The 17,129-nt window shown below is 40.9% G+C and overlaps 1 protein-coding gene and 1 long non-coding RNA gene across 9 annotated transcripts in view; one reads left to right on the forward strand and one right to left on the reverse strand.

Moving 5' to 3' along the window:
• Positions 1-5,387, reverse strand: part of RBM39 (RNA binding motif protein 39) — a 29,259-nt gene extending 23,872 nt beyond the window's left edge. For 2 of the 8 annotated variants that reach the window (XM_077872968.1, XM_077872965.1), the window contains exons 1-3: positions 5,067-5,385; positions 4,393-4,456; positions 2,549-2,598 (exon numbers count right to left, since the gene is read on the reverse strand). In XM_077872968.1, the coding sequence (XP_077729094.1) occupies positions 2,549-2,598; positions 4,393-4,443 (101 nt within the window). In that variant the 5' untranslated portion in view covers positions 4,444-4,456; positions 5,067-5,385. The other 6 variants (XM_077872972.1, XM_077872969.1, XM_077872970.1 and 3 more) reach the window with 6 other exon arrangements.
• LOC144298279 (uncharacterized) lies at positions 4,308-13,773 on the forward strand. The gene is made up of 2 exons (XR_013365198.1): positions 4,308-6,670; positions 13,287-13,773. It is a non-coding gene; the product is annotated as an uncharacterized LOC144298279 (long non-coding RNA).
• The last annotated feature ends 3,356 nt before the right edge of the window (positions 13,774-17,129 follow it).

Consider the following 17,129-nt stretch of genomic DNA (forward strand, 5'->3'; position numbering starts at 1 on the left):
ACTGGGCTGGGCCTTTGGACTTTTTGGTTATATGGCCTCTGCTGTAAAGGTGTTTTGCTATAACTGGATTTGACCTCTTCCATGTAAGAAGATCTAAAATTTAAATGCAAAGTACTCTGGAAAATAAGAAAAAAAATAGAAAAGTCATTTATTCCAAAATTTATAGATAATCCACACACAGTAGCCAATATATTTCAACTGTGTCATTTTATTGTTATCCTTTTTTGAGAAATTCCTAAAGAGCTTAACTGAATGGACACTGGTTTAGACTTTCCAAAAATGGTTATACTAACAAATAATATTCCCATGAAGGCAAGCTCAAATACTTAAAAGGTATACTTTGAGGTCTTGCCATACTTAGGGGTATAGCTCTTCAGAAAGTAGGCTAATTGATAAACAATTTGTGTTATTATTAAACGTAGTTCTTTTTATTACTACCAGAATACAACTGAGTGTATGTATTGAGAATACGAACTATTTTTTAAAGAAAACATTTATTAATTAGTCAACTCTCAATTTCTCAGAATATCCATTTTCTTACTACCTTAAAACTATATCCCAACACTCGATTGCTTTTCAGACAATGAAGTTTAAGGATGAAAAATGCAACATGGCACTTTCCTTTAAGAGAATTCATGCAGAACACTGTATTTGTTTTACATTTTATCTAACCTTAAATATGAAAACTTTCTAGATAACCGTAAAATTAATTTGAAAGATTAATTCCCTTTAGAAAAATGGGTAACAATTTCCTGATTGAACAAAAAAGCCATTTATTTATTTTTATTTACTTTAACAGAGAATGAGAAGCAGGACAGAAATAACTTGTACATTTGAAAAGATACTAAATGGTATTTGGGATGTTCCCTTAAATTGGCTATTCTATAGCTAATTAAAGAAAATTAATCCATTCTTCTATTCAGTATCCTAAGACTCTTTACATTAGATAAAGACCACAAAGCATCAGTCATGGGAGCTTAGTGCTAAATTTCCTATAAAAGCTTGGCAGCCTTAATGAGCTTAGATGCAGGATGAAAACAAGTATAAACTGGAGATTGAGTTAGTAGCAAGGAGTGACATCTGAGAATGGTGGAACAAAGAAAACTGTGCCCAAAGTGCATGTCCTCATCCTTTTGGCACTTAGGGTGAGGTCTTTACCCACACAAAAGGCCTGATACCTAGATTGGATAATTTTAATTTATTTGGATACTCCTTCCTAGGTTTTCATTATGAAATGGCAATTAGAACCATTAATCAGAAAACTTACTTTGGTAAAAGGTCTAAAACCGGGTGATGTTAAACCATGCAATTGGTTGATTGCCTCAAACCGTAATAATTCAAGACTAAACCCAATGTGATTAATTCCTGCAATCTTTTGTGATTAGTGAGGACTGTAACAGATCCTCTACCCCAGTTTGTACCCCCCAAAAGTATGACATTTTCTACAAATTGGATCATTTTAAATATAAGAATTTTAAAAATCAGCATAACAATGCCTAGATAATTCAATCTAAGAATTTCTCATCTATTTTGTGAAATTCAATCAACCTAACAAAGTTGCTGTGAGGATGTTGAGGTAGTGTATTACGAAGCACTTATTGAGTTCTTCTCATTAGGAAAAGAGCCAAAAAAAAAAAAAAAAAATCAAATAAGGGGCCTATGTTACCATTCTTTGTTAGGTACTACAGGGTCATGTATGTGACAAATTATTTTAATGACATCACAAAAATAGGCTACTAAAACAATTTAATGCTTTTAACATGACCATATGATGTTAAGAATCATTAATTTTTAGAGCAGAAAGAATACTCCAAAAATAGGATTCAACCTTATAATGTGGTTCTGGTTTATACAGTCATTGAGACTTATATACTGTATTCTATACTAAAATTTAACACTGAGTTCCTGTTACGAGTTACTCATTTAACCTAGTAAACTGCATAAATATGCAGAATTTAAAACTCCATTTTCACTGTTTAAGTCTATTAGAGTTTAAAAAACTGAAGACATCAAAAACCATTTAAGAGGCACCTAAAAAGTACTTAAGTGTGCTCTATTACTACAAAAAGGGCCTTTAAACAGCAATGAGCATAATTCACAATTCTGACCCCTTCAGTTATTTAGAGCAAACAATACTTTCCACGAGTTAGTCATTTGTTACCTTTTTTTCCCTTCCTAACTGATCTTTAGTGGGTATGATAGTTTTATTGATAACACACCACCAAAATATTAAGCCAAACTTTAAAAACTTAAGACAAAAGACAAACTCTAATACAGGAACTCTTATCCAGATTGTTGTGAGTAGGCTTGGAGGGGAAGGTGTCCAAAAAAATCCCTGAAACTATATCCTGAAATCTAAGAAAGAATCCAGTTTCATATCCTCAAATAGTTTCTCATCCCTTCAGAAGGTAAAGAACGACTTTTCTAGGAGAGACAAGGAAAAGCTTCTGAAGAGAACTTTCAGTTTGATGCTATCGCCACAGGAACACAATTTAAGATCTCAATCACATAAAGGTCCCCCCACCCCAGGTCCCTTCTTATAACTTACTTTTTGCTACGCTCTTCATGGCCGTTTGCACTGCTCAACTTGTTCTCATCCTAAGCAGGGTTGATAGAAGAACATCATGAGGACGAAGTGGTAACATTTCAAGTTGTCAAAGGGTAAAGGGAACAGGAATAAGAAAATACAAAACAATTTTAAAACTAATTACTTATTTATAGTTTAACACGGAAGGCTATAAAAAAATTTAGATGGGTATGTGTTTAACCACTTTGTTGCTTACAATTAAGACATCAAGATACAAAAATAAAAATGCATATTAACATGTTAAATTTTACTTTTTTATATAGTTAGATATTAAGTTATCCAGATTTACAGTGTTGAAGTGGTTAAATAGAACTTCTATAAAACATGAATTAAGTCCTGTTTTGAGTTTTATTCCATGTGCTATGGTCCCTTTGGTCAGTACCATGGCTCTATTTCTGCCTAAGCCCCAAGTGGCCATGCTAGCAGCCAGCCACTATCGATTTCCTGTGACCGATGCCATTCCTGAGATCTTCGCCCATTTCCGTTGGAGGGTTGGGACTGTAAGAGCTTGATGCCACCTCTGTCACACATCTCGCCCTGAAGCAAACAGGGATTCACACTGCTTTAGTAATGTTGACTCCCAAGAACCCAAGAAAGTCAATTAATAATCCACCAGTCCAACCTAAACATTTCCTACTTCCATACCTGTTTACATGGAATTACATCCATGTTAAACTAAGACACAAGAATCTTAACATTAAAACAGAAAGTAGTTCTTCAAGAGTCTAAGCATTACAAAACTACATACACTATTTAAAGCTAAAAAGAATTCATCCAAATTGGTACCACATGGTCGTGCTATACACTCCAACAAAACAAATGTATTATTTTAAAAGGTTTAGAGCAATGTTTATTTTTAAAGTTTGATTACATCAGTTATAGAAGTATAAGTGCTAACTTACAAAGCTTACAGTTTGCGACACCAGTGATAATGCATGCATACTGCTATTTTCACCACCAACTGGTGAAAGAATGAAAAGACACTTTACTTTTTATACTGTGATACTGAAATGGGTCAGACTATACTATTAGCCAAAATAATTCCTTTGTAGCTTTTAGTGTGAAATATTATGGCAGGGACTAATTAAAAAAAAAAAAAAAAAACAATACGGAGGACAGTAAAACCGTCATCAAGTGACTCTAAATTGTGATACTGTCTCCTTTGCGTTTAAAAAAATTTCTATTCAGGGATCCAAGAATTTTAGTAATTTTTAACAGAGCAGCAGTTCAATACCTGCCTGTTTCAATATTTACTATCACCAGTCAATATATATATATATACATATATATATAGAAAAAATTTAAATCTCACCCATTTCTTCTTGTAAAACTTATTTAAAAGATTTGCTTGCCACAGACTGGTTATGCTTGGTTATTCTTGGACCCCTGCTAGTTTCCCAAACCACTACATTCACCTTTTTGCTATACCAAACTGGAGCTGGTAATTCTTAGTTGAGTCATTTTACCTAGGGGACCACGGTACAGCGATAAGTCACTCAATTACTACCTTATGATTGACAGTTCACACTGGAATCAAAGGTGAATTCATGGGAGTAGAGGTGAGATATCGTTAGGCAAGTCTACAAAGAGAGATAGATGGGCATTTATTCATCACGCTGAAGTGAAACTACTGCACAATATTATTACATCAATAGCATATATTTACTTTTGTAAGTTACACGTAATGCATCTCTGACAAGATAAATCAAGAGGGCTCCGGGGAGGTTAGTTTACATTTCAGCAGTAGTTTCGTGATAATGCTAAATTAAGAAATATATAAACCTCACCGACATGTTTTTTCTCACCTTCTTGTAAGGAGCCTCAAGCATTGCTTCAATATCAATATCGTCTGCCATTTTCTCTAAACGCCTAGAAAATAAGAAAGATAATTCAGTGAGTAAACGTTTTCCAATTCTGCTCAATTTCCTTCTTATCCGACAAACTCCAAAACTTAAGAAAAGCCTACAAAAAGACCTGGAACGACTGAGGTGGCACGATGCACTTTACCAGGCTCGGTAACTAAATCTGAATTATCTCCAAAACCGAATACAAGGCATTAAATATACGATAAAGAAAAAAAAGCGCCCACAATTAACTCCAAAAACAGAACCCGCGCGCCTCGAGTGAGAGCGCCTCTTTCCGCGCAAAACCCGCGCTGCCATTTTAGGGGCAAAGGGAAACTCCCTCGGTTGGGAGGGGTTGTGTGCCATGGTAGCGTTCGGCTGGCGCCATGTTGGGAGGTCGCGGCCGGCCAGGCCTCGAAGGGACCGGTCGCCATCCGCCCGACGCCTCTCTGGGGTCCCTGCCACCCAAGAACCCTGAAATACACACGAAAAGAAAATAAGGGCGCGGTCGCCTAAATGGAACCGATCCCCCCCCCACCGCCATCGTTATAGATCGCCTGAGTGTCCCTCAAAACAGCCGAAAACCAAGCCTCCGAAAACCTCTGGCAATACACAGGCCCGCGACATCTCCTTACCTGTGCGGGCTTTCGGGCCCCTGGGGTGCTTGTATTCGGGAAGAGGGGGGCTGCTGCTGCCGCCGCTGTTGCTACTGTTAAGCCGCTAGGCCCAGGCCACGGTACCGCCCAGCCCGAATTTCGGGCTCCGAGGGCGGATAGGCCCGAGCGAATCTAAAAGAAACAATGGGATTAGAGGACCCCGCGCGGAAGTTCAGGACGGCGGCTTCGGCAGCTCAGGATCCACCCCTGCGACAGCTTCGGCAAGCTCTGTGAAATGGCGGCCGCTGCTTCCTCGTACTCACATCCACCAACACACATACACACACACAAACACACGGGGCCTCACAGAGCTCCCAGCACGGGCTCTCGCGAGAAGCTGTCCCTAGTTCCAGACCGGAGCAGCCAAAATATCGCGAGACGTAAGCACGGCCCCAGCGACCATGGCCCAATCTCGCGCAATGATTGCGCCACAGATATTCCCATCCCCCACTTAGAGCGGCGCCTTTGACACCCTCTCCACATAGACGTCCGTATCTCGCGAGACCGCGCAAGAAGCTAGAGCAAAGACAGTTGGTACACTTCCCGTCAATCTTTTTAAAAACTGAACGCTGAGTGGAGCTCGGTGGTTTCCTCCTCCTTGTGGCGCCTCCTCACAGCTATCTGAAGGTTTCTCTCCCAGAGCTGACCGCCGCTCCCCTCCCCCGGGCCTCCCACCCTGGTGTCTGTCAAGGTCGCCATAAAGCAATTTGTCCATATGGCGACAGAATATAACGAAAACTGCCCTCTATAGATTAACCTCCAAGGGTGAAAAAGTGAAAAGCGTGTAAGAAAGAAGCCAAGAGGAGACTGTAGGGGGCTATGGGTGTAGAATAAAAATTAGATTCTCCGGCCTTTTGGAGCCAGTGGGCTACGCTCGGCTGACTAAACACCCTTGGAAATAGTGGAGAAAGGCAAAGAGAAGGTGAAGAAACAAAGTGCTTCCCTTGGCAATGGATCAGCTTTGTGCCTCGGATTTGATACTCCGGCCTTGTGTCAGGGTTCCTATTGTTTTCTTCAAAAATGTCCCCCATTCCCCGGGTACTTGACTTCTAGCCCTTCAAGTTTCCCAGATACCTGACAGTATAAAAACATCACATTTCTCTGGTCAACACTGAAAAAGAAGAGGCAGCCGAGAGGTTGTTGACTATAGGCTTTCTCCTCCATGATAAAAATATTTGGAAAAAAATTTTTTTGAAAAAGTTAAGAGGACTTAAGGGGGGAAAAATCTTACAGTTAAGTCTATTAAGAGCTTAATGATTGAGGGTAAAGATAGTCATGAGAGATAATTTGGCTCTTGTAGCTGCTCCAACACCTTGTGACCTTGGACAAGTAAATTAATCTCTCAAAGCCTATCCTCCATTTCCTTTTATGAAGAAGGGAGGCGGTAGCATAATTACTAGGCTAAGCTTCGTGAAACTGACCTAAGCTGATAATGCTCACTGTTGAATTCTCAGTGTTTAGTTAGCTTGGTGCCCAGCCAGGTGGACACTCAATAAGTGAATGAAGACCTCCTAGAAGCATAGTGACGATTAAATGAGATAATGTCCATAAAGTACCTGGCAAATATTTAATTCTCAGAAAAGGTAACTTGTTATTGCTGAATAATTATTTAGTGGAAATGTATCAAGAGCCTTTACATTTCTGGTTAATTTTCCACACAGGTGTTCCTCTGAAAGGATTAATAGATGTTGCATAGTGATATTACCTTACTGCTTCCTCTGAAAATTCAGATCCTCTTTCAAATTTTTTAAGTAATAAGGGACGCCTGGGTGGCTCAGCGATTGGGTTGTGATCCTGGAGTCCCGGGATCCAGTCCCACATTGGGCTCCGTGCGAGGAGCCTGCTTCTCCCTCTGCCTGTGTCTCTGCCTCTCTCTCTCTCAGTGTCTCTCATGAATAAATTAATCTTCCAAAAAAATTTTTTTTGTGTTGAAAATCACAGAACTGCTCAAGCTAACAAAAAAACAAAGCTAACTTTTGCCTTCTTTTTGCCCCTTTAGTTCTATTATTGTGACTTGTTAATTGTGCAAATGTCAAAGCATAAAGATGGCCCCTTACTAATTTTTTAGTTTGGGAATATGACAACACAAAATTTGACTTTAACTTCTAGACTTATTTGGGAATAGGAAAGTTTTAAGCTTTCAATCACTTGATTATTGAATATTTCTCTCTTTTTTTAAGATTTTATTTATTCATGAGAGACACAGAGAGGCAGAGACACAGGCAGAGGGAGAAGCAGGCCCCATGCAGGGAGCCCAATGCAGGACTCAATCCCAGAACTCCAGGATCATGCCCTGAGTCAAGCCAGGGTGTCCCAATTATTGAGTATTTCCTAAATTATTTTCTGCTCAAGGATGATCAGAGTGAACTTGGAAGTTTATTTTTTTTTAAAAGATCTTATTTGTTTATTTGAGAGAGCAGAACAAGAGAGAGCACGAGAGGAGAGACAGAGAGAGGGAGAAGCAGGCTCCTCACTGAGTGGGGAGCCAGATGGGGGGGCTCAATCCTAGGACCCAGGAATCATGACCTGAGCCAAAGTCAGATGCATAACCAACTGAGCCACCCAGGTTCCCCGAACCTGGAAATTTAGAGCACAACCAAGAAACACCAGCTGGAAAACTTTGACTCTAAAACAAAGTATTTTTGGGATTCCTGGGTGTCTCACCAGTTGGGCATCTGCCTTTGGCTCAGGGCTTGATCCTAGCCCCAGGATTGAATCCCTCATCGGGCTCCGGGGGAGCCTGCTTCTCCCTCTGCCTGTGTCTCTGCCTCTCTCTGTGTGTCTCTATGAATAAATAAACAAAATCTTAAAAATAAGATTTTATTTGATATTCATAAAAGATTTTATATATTTATATTAATATATATATGTTTATATATTTATTCATGAGAAGCCCGATGTGGGACTCGATTCCGGGTCTCCAGGATCACACCCCAGGCTGCAGGTGGCGTTAAACCACCGCGCCACCGGGACCGCCCTCAAATAAAATCTTTATTTAAAAAGTATTTTTATGTTTAAAAGCAAATATTGAAGGACACCTGGGTGGCTCAGCGGTAGAATGTCTGCCTTCAGCCCAGAGCATTATCCTGGAGTCCCACATCCGTCTCTCTGGATGGAGCCTGCTTCTCCCTCTGCCTATGTCCCTGTCTCTCCGTGTCTCTCAGGAATAAAAAAAAAAAAAGACTCAATTTTAAAATTTCATTTATGAAGCTAAAATTCTAAAATCACCTTCATTTTATCCATTGAGTTAAATTCAAGTTGAACAGACTACACTCTCAAAAAATTAGTCCTATTTATGTTAGACAAATTTCCTTAAATTTAGTATGCTTGGATCTTTTTTTTATTTTATTTTTATTTTTTTATTTTTTTGGATCTTTTTTTTAAAATATTTTATTTATTTGACAGAGAGTGAGCAAGCAAGTAGGGGCAGAGGTAGGCAGAGGGAGAGAGAAGCAGGCTCCCCCCAGAGCAGGGAGCCTAATGAGGGGCTCGCCCCAAGCCAAAGGCAGATGCTTAAGCAACTGAGCCACCCAGGCACCCCGGGATCTTTTTTCTTTTCTTTTTTTTTTTTGGTATAAGTTCTATACCCAATGTGGGACTTCAACTCAGGACCCCAAGATCAAGAGTTGCACACTCTACTGACTGAGAAAGCCAGGCACCCCCTTTTGTCATTTTAACATGTTCTGTTATTTTTGAGCACTTTAAAACTATCCCAAATAGGTAAATAATTCATCTAAATCCAAGAAATTAAAATTATAAATATAGGAGTATCTGGCTGGCTCAGTTAGTAGAGCATGCAATTCTTTTTGTTTTTATTTTTTAATAAAGAATTTATTTATTTATTCATGAGAGACACAGAGAGAGAGAGAGAGAGAGAGAGAGAGAGGCAGAGACACAGGCAGAGGGAGAAGCAGGCTCCATGCAGGGAGCCTGATGTGGGACTCGATTCAGGGTCTCCAGGATCACGCCCTGGGCAGAAGGCGGCTCTAAACCGGTAAGCCACCTGGGCTGCCCAATTCTTTTGTTTTTAAAGATTTGATTTATTCGAGAGAGAGAGGGACAGAGACAGAGTGCACAAGCAGGAAGAGAGGGAAAAGCAGGCTCACCGCTGAGAAGGGAGCTGGTCATGGAACTTGATCTCGGGACTCTAGGATCATGACCCGAGGTGAACACAGACGCTTAACCAACTGGGCCACCCAGATGCCCCTCAGCATGTGATTCTTAGAGTTGTAAGTTTAGCCCCACATTGGATGCAGAGATTACATCCAATGTAATATTTATTTTATTAAATAAAATCTTTAAAAATAAAAAGAGTCAGATGCTCAACTGACTGAGTCACCTAGATGCCCTAAAAATGAAATATTAAAAAAAAAAAGAAAATTACAAATATAGTCTGCCGGGATGCCTAAGTAGCTCAAGTGGTTGGGCGTCTGCCTTCGGCTCAGGGCGTGATCCTGGAATCCAGGATTGAGTCCCACATTGGGCTCCTTGCAGGGAGCCTGCTTCTCCTTTTAAAATCTTAGAAAATAAAACTGTCAGCCTTAAAATTTTTTCTTTTTTAGATTTTATTTATTCATTCATGAGAGACACAGAGATAAAGAGCCAGAGACATAAGCAAAGGGAGAAGCAGTCTCCATGCAGGGAGCCCGATGTGGGACTCGATCTCGGGACCCTGGCATCATGCCCTGAGCCCAAGGTAGATGTTCAACCTCTGAGCCACCCAGGTGTCCCAAAATTTCTTAAAATTTTCTGATTGTAATCCAACTAACATCACAAATCTCAATTACTCAGTAATATTTAACTAGAATTGTTAGTATGCAAAAATCTCTTAAACATTACAGTTTAGTTATAAATATATACAAAGGACTCTTAAACTTAATATTAAAGTTTTTAAGGGGTGCCTGGGTGGCTCAGTCAGTTGAGTGTCCAATTTCTGCTCTGCTCATGATCTTGGGGTAATGAGATCCAGCCCCACATCCAGCTCCATGCTCAGCAGGGAGTTTGAAATTCTTTCCCTCTCCCTCTGTCCCTCCCACCCCACTTGCACGTGTGCTCTCTCTCTCTTTCTAAAAATAAATAAAATCTTTTAAAAAATGAATATAAAAGTTTTAAGACAATATATCTATATTTAAATTTAAACATCTCTGTATAAAAAGCCACCCATAAGAGAAAGAATTTATTATCTCAAAAATTCGTGATTGACATTCCAAAAGAATGCAGTCATGAAAAATAAAAAATAAAAAATAAATAAAAATAAAAAGAATGCAGTCATGCAGACACTAACTCAGAAGACTAAGGTTCCTTTTTGGCCAGAGTTTTTGACCTGGACCAAAGACTGCAGTTGCATAGTATGCCTGATAGTTTCCAGCAATATTCTCGAGCCACTGACAGGCACAATGAACCTTTTTTTCCCCTAAGTCATTATTACAGCAAGAAATGCAAGCCTCTCCATACAGATGGAATTAATTTTGCCACCCACATTTGGGTGTATGAAATTATCATTTTCCTCCTTAATACTTGATTGTCTAATCAATTTACTGATTGAATTTGGCATTTGTTTCAAATACTTGTCTGTCTACTGGCCATAATGTCAGGAGCATTGTAGTGACAATATCCCAAAGGAATTTTCATCAATCTGAGAATGATTATTTCTTAAAAGAAGAGGAGATTTTTCAGGGATACATCACTAGCCATTTATTTCAGGCTGATACCATGAGCTGCAAGTCTCATAATAATTTTGCTTGGGGGATGCCTGGAGTGGCTCAGCAGTTGAGCTTTTGGCTCAGGGTGTGATCCTGGAGACCTGGGATGGAGTCCCACGTCAGGCTCCCTGCATGGAGCCTGCTTCTCCCTCTGCCTGTGTCTCTGCTTCTCTCTCTTTCTCTCTCTGTGTGTGTGTGTGTGTGTCTCTCGTGAATAAATAAATAAAATCTTTAAAAAAAAGAAAAGTTTCCAGTTTAGTTAGAAAACACCTGAAGAAACAAAAATCATGTTCAAGATACTGTTCATTGGGGGAGTCTGGGTGGCGCTGTCAGTTAAGCATCCGACTATTGGTTTTAGTGCAGGTTCTGATCTCAGGGTCATGAGATCGAGCCTGCACAGCGCAGAGTCTGCTTAAAACCCTCCCTCTCCCTCTGTACCGCCCACCCTGTGCTCCTTCTCTCTCTCTCTCTCTTTAAAATAAAATGAATCTGGGATGCCTGGGTGGCTCAGTGGTTGAGCATCTGCCTTGGGCTCAGGGTGTGATCCTGGGTCTGGGAATTGAGTCACTCATCAGGCTCCCTGCAAGGGGCCTGCTTCTCCCTCTATGTCTCTGCCTCTCTGTGTGTGTTTGTCATGAATAAATAAAATCTTTACAAAAAATAAAATTAACCTTAGAAAAAAAAAACAAAACTCAAAATGACCTGGGCCCAAGGGTTACTGTGGGGGAGCTACTGGCCTGATGTAAAAATTTTCTTCCCCTCATCTTAGTGTGAACTGTTAGCAGATCTTTTTTCTTTTTCCTTTTCTAATATTTTTTTTCTTTATTTATTTATGATAGTCACAGAGAGAGAGAGAGAGGCAGAGACACAGGCAGAAGGAGAAGCAGGCTCCATGCACCGGAGCCCGATGTGGGATTCGATCCTGAGTCTCCAGGATGGGGACCTGGGCCAAAGGCAGGCGCCAAACCACCGCGCCACCCAGGGATCCCCTTTTTTAAAAAAATATTTTATTTATTTGAGAAAGAAGAGAGAGCACAACCAGGGGGAGGGGCAGAGGGAGAAGCAGACTCCCTGCCGAGCAGGGAGTCCAATGTAGAGCTAAATCCCAGGACCCTGAGATTATGAATTGAGCCAAAGGCAGATGCTTAACCAAGTGAGCCACTCAGACGCCCTAGCAGATTTTTTTTTAAAGATTCTTTATTATTTTAAAGTAATCTCTATATGAATGTGGGGCTTGAACTCACAACCCCAAGATAAAGTGTTGCTTGCTCCACCAACTGAACCAGACTGGCGCCCCTTTAATGCTTTTCAAAATAAATTACAGATATCAATACATTTATCAAACACTTCAGCATTTCATATTCCTAACTAGAGGTTAATAGTTTTTTTTAATGAGATAAATTTTATAGCAAAATTCACAAATCCTAACTGTACCAATAAATGAGTTTGACAAATGCATACAAATAAAGTAATACATAGGGCAGTACAGGTGGCTCGGTGGTTTAGCGCCGCCTTTGGCCCAGGGTGTGATCCTGGGGATCTGGGGTCGAGTCTCAAGTCAGGCTCCCTGCATGGAGCCTGCTTCTCCCTCTACCTGTGTCTCTTCCTCTCTCTCTCTCTCTGTGTCTCTCATAAATAAATAAATAAAATCTTTAAAACAAAACAGGGGCGCCAGAGTGGCTCAGTGGGTTAAGCGGCTGACTCTTGATTTCAGCTCAGGTCATGGATTTCAGGGTCCTGAGATTTAGCTCCACATCAGGCTCTGCACTCAGCGTGAAGTCTATTGGAGATCACGTCCCTCACCTCCCTCTGCTCCTTCCCTTGCTCACATTCTTTTTTCTCTCTCTAAAATGAATAAATAAAATGTTTTTTTGAATAAATAAAATCTTAAAAAAAAAGTATCTGCTAACAGAGGCATCTGGCTGGCTTAGTTGGTGGAGCATTTGACTCTTGATCTCAAGGTTGTAAGTTCAAGTCCCATGCTTGTGTAGAGATTACTTCAAAATAATAAAAATCCTTTAAAAAAAAAATCTGCGAGCAGGTCACCCGGCGGGGAGGAAAAAAAAGGTCTTACATCAGGCCAGCACCTCCCCCAGAGCAGCCCTTGGGCCCAGGTCACTTCCCTATGAGCCTCACTATTTTCTGGGAAATGGTTTCAATATTAGGATAACCCTTTCAGGGATCCCTGGGTGGCGCAGCGGTTTGGCGCCTGCCTTTGGCCCAGGGTGCGATCCTGGAGACCTGGGATCGAGTCTCATGTCAGGCTCCCGGTGCATGGAGCCTGCTTCTCTCTCTGCCTGTGTCTCAGCCTCTCTCTCTCTCTCTCTCTCTCTCTCTCTGTGTGTGACTATCATAAATAAATTAAAAAAAAAAAAAAAAAAGGATAACCCTTTCATTTGACTGGCAGACATTTATGGACATTTAACATTGGTCCTGGAGCAGAACAGGGTCTCATGTTACAGTCACTGCCTACTCTCCTTCCATGTCTCTTTTGCAGGGCCCAGAGGCAGAATGCTGTAGGGCTGAAACTGGCTCATGATTGAAGTCCAATAAATGGTGGTCGAGTGGAAAAAAAATCTGTTAATGGAAGCAAAAAGAAATGCAGTCAAACCTTAACATTGCAAAAGATGTGGGATTTAAGCAAATCTAGCAATAGGAAGATCCTGCTGACAAGGCATCACAAGATGGATATACACCTTGAAAATGTTGGATGAAAAACAAAAGCAACAATCCACAATGATTTTGAATGAGAGCATGTGATTACATGATATGAGTGAATGGGCTTATACAATGAATAGCCCAGAAAAAAGGATGTATTTAGTAGGCTCATTCTTTTCTGGAGCTGGAAAAAATAGGTTCTTAACAATTATTTTCTGGAGGAGGCCCAAAGAAACATTATTTGTCTAAATATCTCTAAATAACTAGGTCCTATCTCCTTATATAAGTGAAGCATCTGAGTTGGAATATATGCAGCATGAACATGACTTATATGCAGTGGTTGTAAAAGAGATAAGAGATGTCAGGAAGAACATGGAAAAAGTAGAACCCTCAGACCTTGCTGGTGTGAATGTAAAATGGTACAAGGCCCGTGGAAAACAGTTTGGTAGGGTTTTTGTTTTTGTTTTTTCTTTTTAAGATTTTATTTATTCATGAGAGACACAGAGAGAAAGGCAGAGACATAGGCAGAGCGAGAAGCAGGCTTCCCACAGGGAGCTGGATGTGGGACTAGATCCCAGGACCCTGGGATCATGTCCTGAGCCCAAGGCAGACACTCAACCACTGAGACACCCAGGTGTCCCAGTTTGGCAGTTTCTAAAAAAAGTTAAATATGGAATTACCATATGATCCAGTAATTCCACTCCTAGGTGTAGTTATGAGAATTGAAAATATGTTTTCAGGGACACCTGGGTAGCTCAGTGGTTGAGCCCTGGGCTTGGGGGGTGATCCCAGGAACCTGGGATCAAATCCCACATCGGGCTCCCTGCAGGGAGCCTGCTTCTCCCTCTGCCTATGTCTCTGCCTTTCTCTCTGTGTCTGTCATGAATAAATAAATAAAATATTTTAAAATATTTTTTTTCAGGGGCACCTGGCTGGCTCAGTCGGTAGAGCATGTGATTCATGATCTGACTAAAAAAAAGAAAAAATATATATTTTAAAGATTTTATTTATTCACAAGAGACACGGGAGAGAGGTGGGCAGAGAAATAGGCAGAGGGAGAAGCAGACTCCATGCAGGAAGCCCGATGCGGGACTCAATCCCAGGACTCCAGGATCACACCCTGAGCCAAAGGTAGACACTCAACTGCTGAGCCACCCAGGCGTTTTCAAACAAATATGTTTTCTCTATATATGTTTTCAAACAAATAGTTGTACTCAAATTTTCATAGCAGTACTATTCATAATAGTCAAAACATGGGCAGAATTCAAATGTTTATCAACTAATGAATGTATGTATAGGTTGTATACCTATACAATGGAATATTATTCAGCCATAAAAAGAAGTGAAATACTAATAGGTGCTACAAAGTAAATGAACCTCAAAAACACTGTGCTAAATACCAAAAAAAAAAAAAAAAAAAAAAAAAAACAGACACAAAGGGTCACTCACATATGTAATATGAAACATTCAGAATGGGTAATTCCATAGAGATGGAAAACAGACAGTGGTTACCAGGGAGTGTGGTGAAGGAAGTATGGGGAATGAGTTTTTTTTTTAAGATTTTATTTATTTATTCATGAGAGACACAGAGAGAGAGACAGCCAGAGACACAGGCAGAGGGAGAAGGAGGCTCCATGTAGGGAGCCTGAGGTGGGACTTGATCCTGGGTCTCCAAGACCATGCCCTGGGCTGAAGGCGGCGCTAAACCACTGAGCCACCAGGGCTGCCCCGGGGAATGACTATTTAATGGGTATGAGATTTCCTTTGGGTATGATGAAAATATTCTGGGAACTAGCTAGTGATGATGGTTGCACAACATTGTGAATATAGTAAATGCCAAGTATTAGACACAATTGCATGGTTAGTGGTTAATATTATGTTATGTGAATTTTACCTCAGTAAAAAGGGAAAAAAAAAAGAAGGGATCTTCTATGGACCTCTAGAATCTAGAACAAGATGCTAGAGGGAGATAATGGAAATAAAAAGACCCCAAATCTCTGCTTTCTTGTATACATCTCTTAGCACATTATGGCTTCATTCTCCAGTTTCAGGATATTGAAATAATTCCTTAAATATATACTGAAAAAAAATTTTTTTTAACTTTTATTTATGCATGAGAGACACAGAGAGAGAGAGAGAGAGAGGCAGAGACACAGACACAGGCAGAGGCAGAAGCAGGCTCCATGCAGGGAGCCTGATATAGGACTCGATCCCAGGTCTCCAGGATCATGCCCTGGGCCGAAGGCAGGCGCCAAACCATTGAGCCACCCAGGGATCCCTATATACTGAAATTTTACAGTGTGTTAGTCACTAAACTAGGCACTAGGAAAACAAACAATGGAGTACAAAACCAGTCATGGCCCTTGCCTTCCTGGAACTTAGAATCTATTTGGAGGAGGCAGGCATTGATCAAAAGACCATATCTGGGGGATCCCTGGGTGGCGCAGCGGTTTGGCGCCTGCCTTTGGCCCAGGGCGCGATCCTGGGGACCTGGGATCGAATCCCACATCAGGCTCCCGGTGCATGGAGCCTGCTTCTCCCTCTGCCTGTGTCTCTGCCTCTCTCTCTCTCTCTCTGTGACTATCATAAATAAATAAAAAATTAAAAAAAAGACATATCTGTAAAAAGATGTGCAACTGTGATAAATGCTAAGAGAGGTTTATGGGGTTATGAAAACATCTTAAAGCTAGATTTAGCGTGAGAAGAGCGTTTAATAGGTGAAGAACCTTCCAGTCAAAGAACAGAGTATGTAAAAGGCCTTGTAACAGGAGGAAGTATGCTGTCTTTAAGGATCTGCCAGAATGTCATGTGGCTACAGCAAAGAAGCTTATGAAAAGCTAGACCATGCAGAGCCTTCTGACAGGTGAAGTGGGTCAGTTACTAGGTATTTTCGCACCTCCAAATCCACCCTCTGCTTTACAATTTTGGGGTTGGGATCTTATATTTCTCCTTTGAGTACTGGCTCTCTATTAAGGTCTCCAAATAGAAACTGCTAGAAAGGGCAGCCCGGGTGGCTCAGCAGTTTAGCGCTGCCTTCAGCCCAGGGCGTGATCCTGGAGACCTGAGATGGAGTCCCATGTTGGGCTCCCTGCAGGGAGCCTACTTCTCCTCCTGCCCGTGTCTCTGCCTCCCTCTGTGTGTCTCTCATGAATAAATCTTAAAAAGAGAGAGAGAGAGAGAGAGAGACTACTAGAAGAACACTGCAAGACTCAGGAGGAAGGATGGAAGCCTCCTTCCCATTTGCTTCCTGTTCCTATCTGTGGCATCCAGCAAAGCTTCTCCATTCCAGCAGTGGCAGTGCCTTCCTACTACAAGCAGCTGAATCAGAATGCAGTTTTCCCAAAACATACAGAACCAGTCTCATTGTTCCTTCTTCAGAGACACCAACACTGATCGTCCATTGTTTCCTATTCACAGGTCTGAGTTTCAACCCCACGGGGCTCTTCCTCTGAACTGAGAGACACTGGCACCTGCCAAGTAGCACCTCTTCTTCAGACATCTAAATTTCAGCTGTTTGCCTCCGCCCCCCCCCTTTTTCTAAGTTTTGTGTTTTAATAATTCCAACTTCTTCCCTTTGTTTCCTCAGCCCTAGTGGTGGTAGCTGTTCCTATAGTTACTACCACCATGATGTTAGATTTTTCCTTTTCTTCAGTTATGTAGTTAACAATCCATTATATTAAAT

Source organism: Canis aureus, chromosome 26 (assembly GCF_053574225.1).
Source record: "Canis aureus isolate CA01 chromosome 26, VMU_Caureus_v.1.0, whole genome shotgun sequence".
NCBI classification, from domain to species: Eukaryota; Metazoa; Chordata; class Mammalia; order Carnivora; family Canidae; genus Canis; species Canis aureus.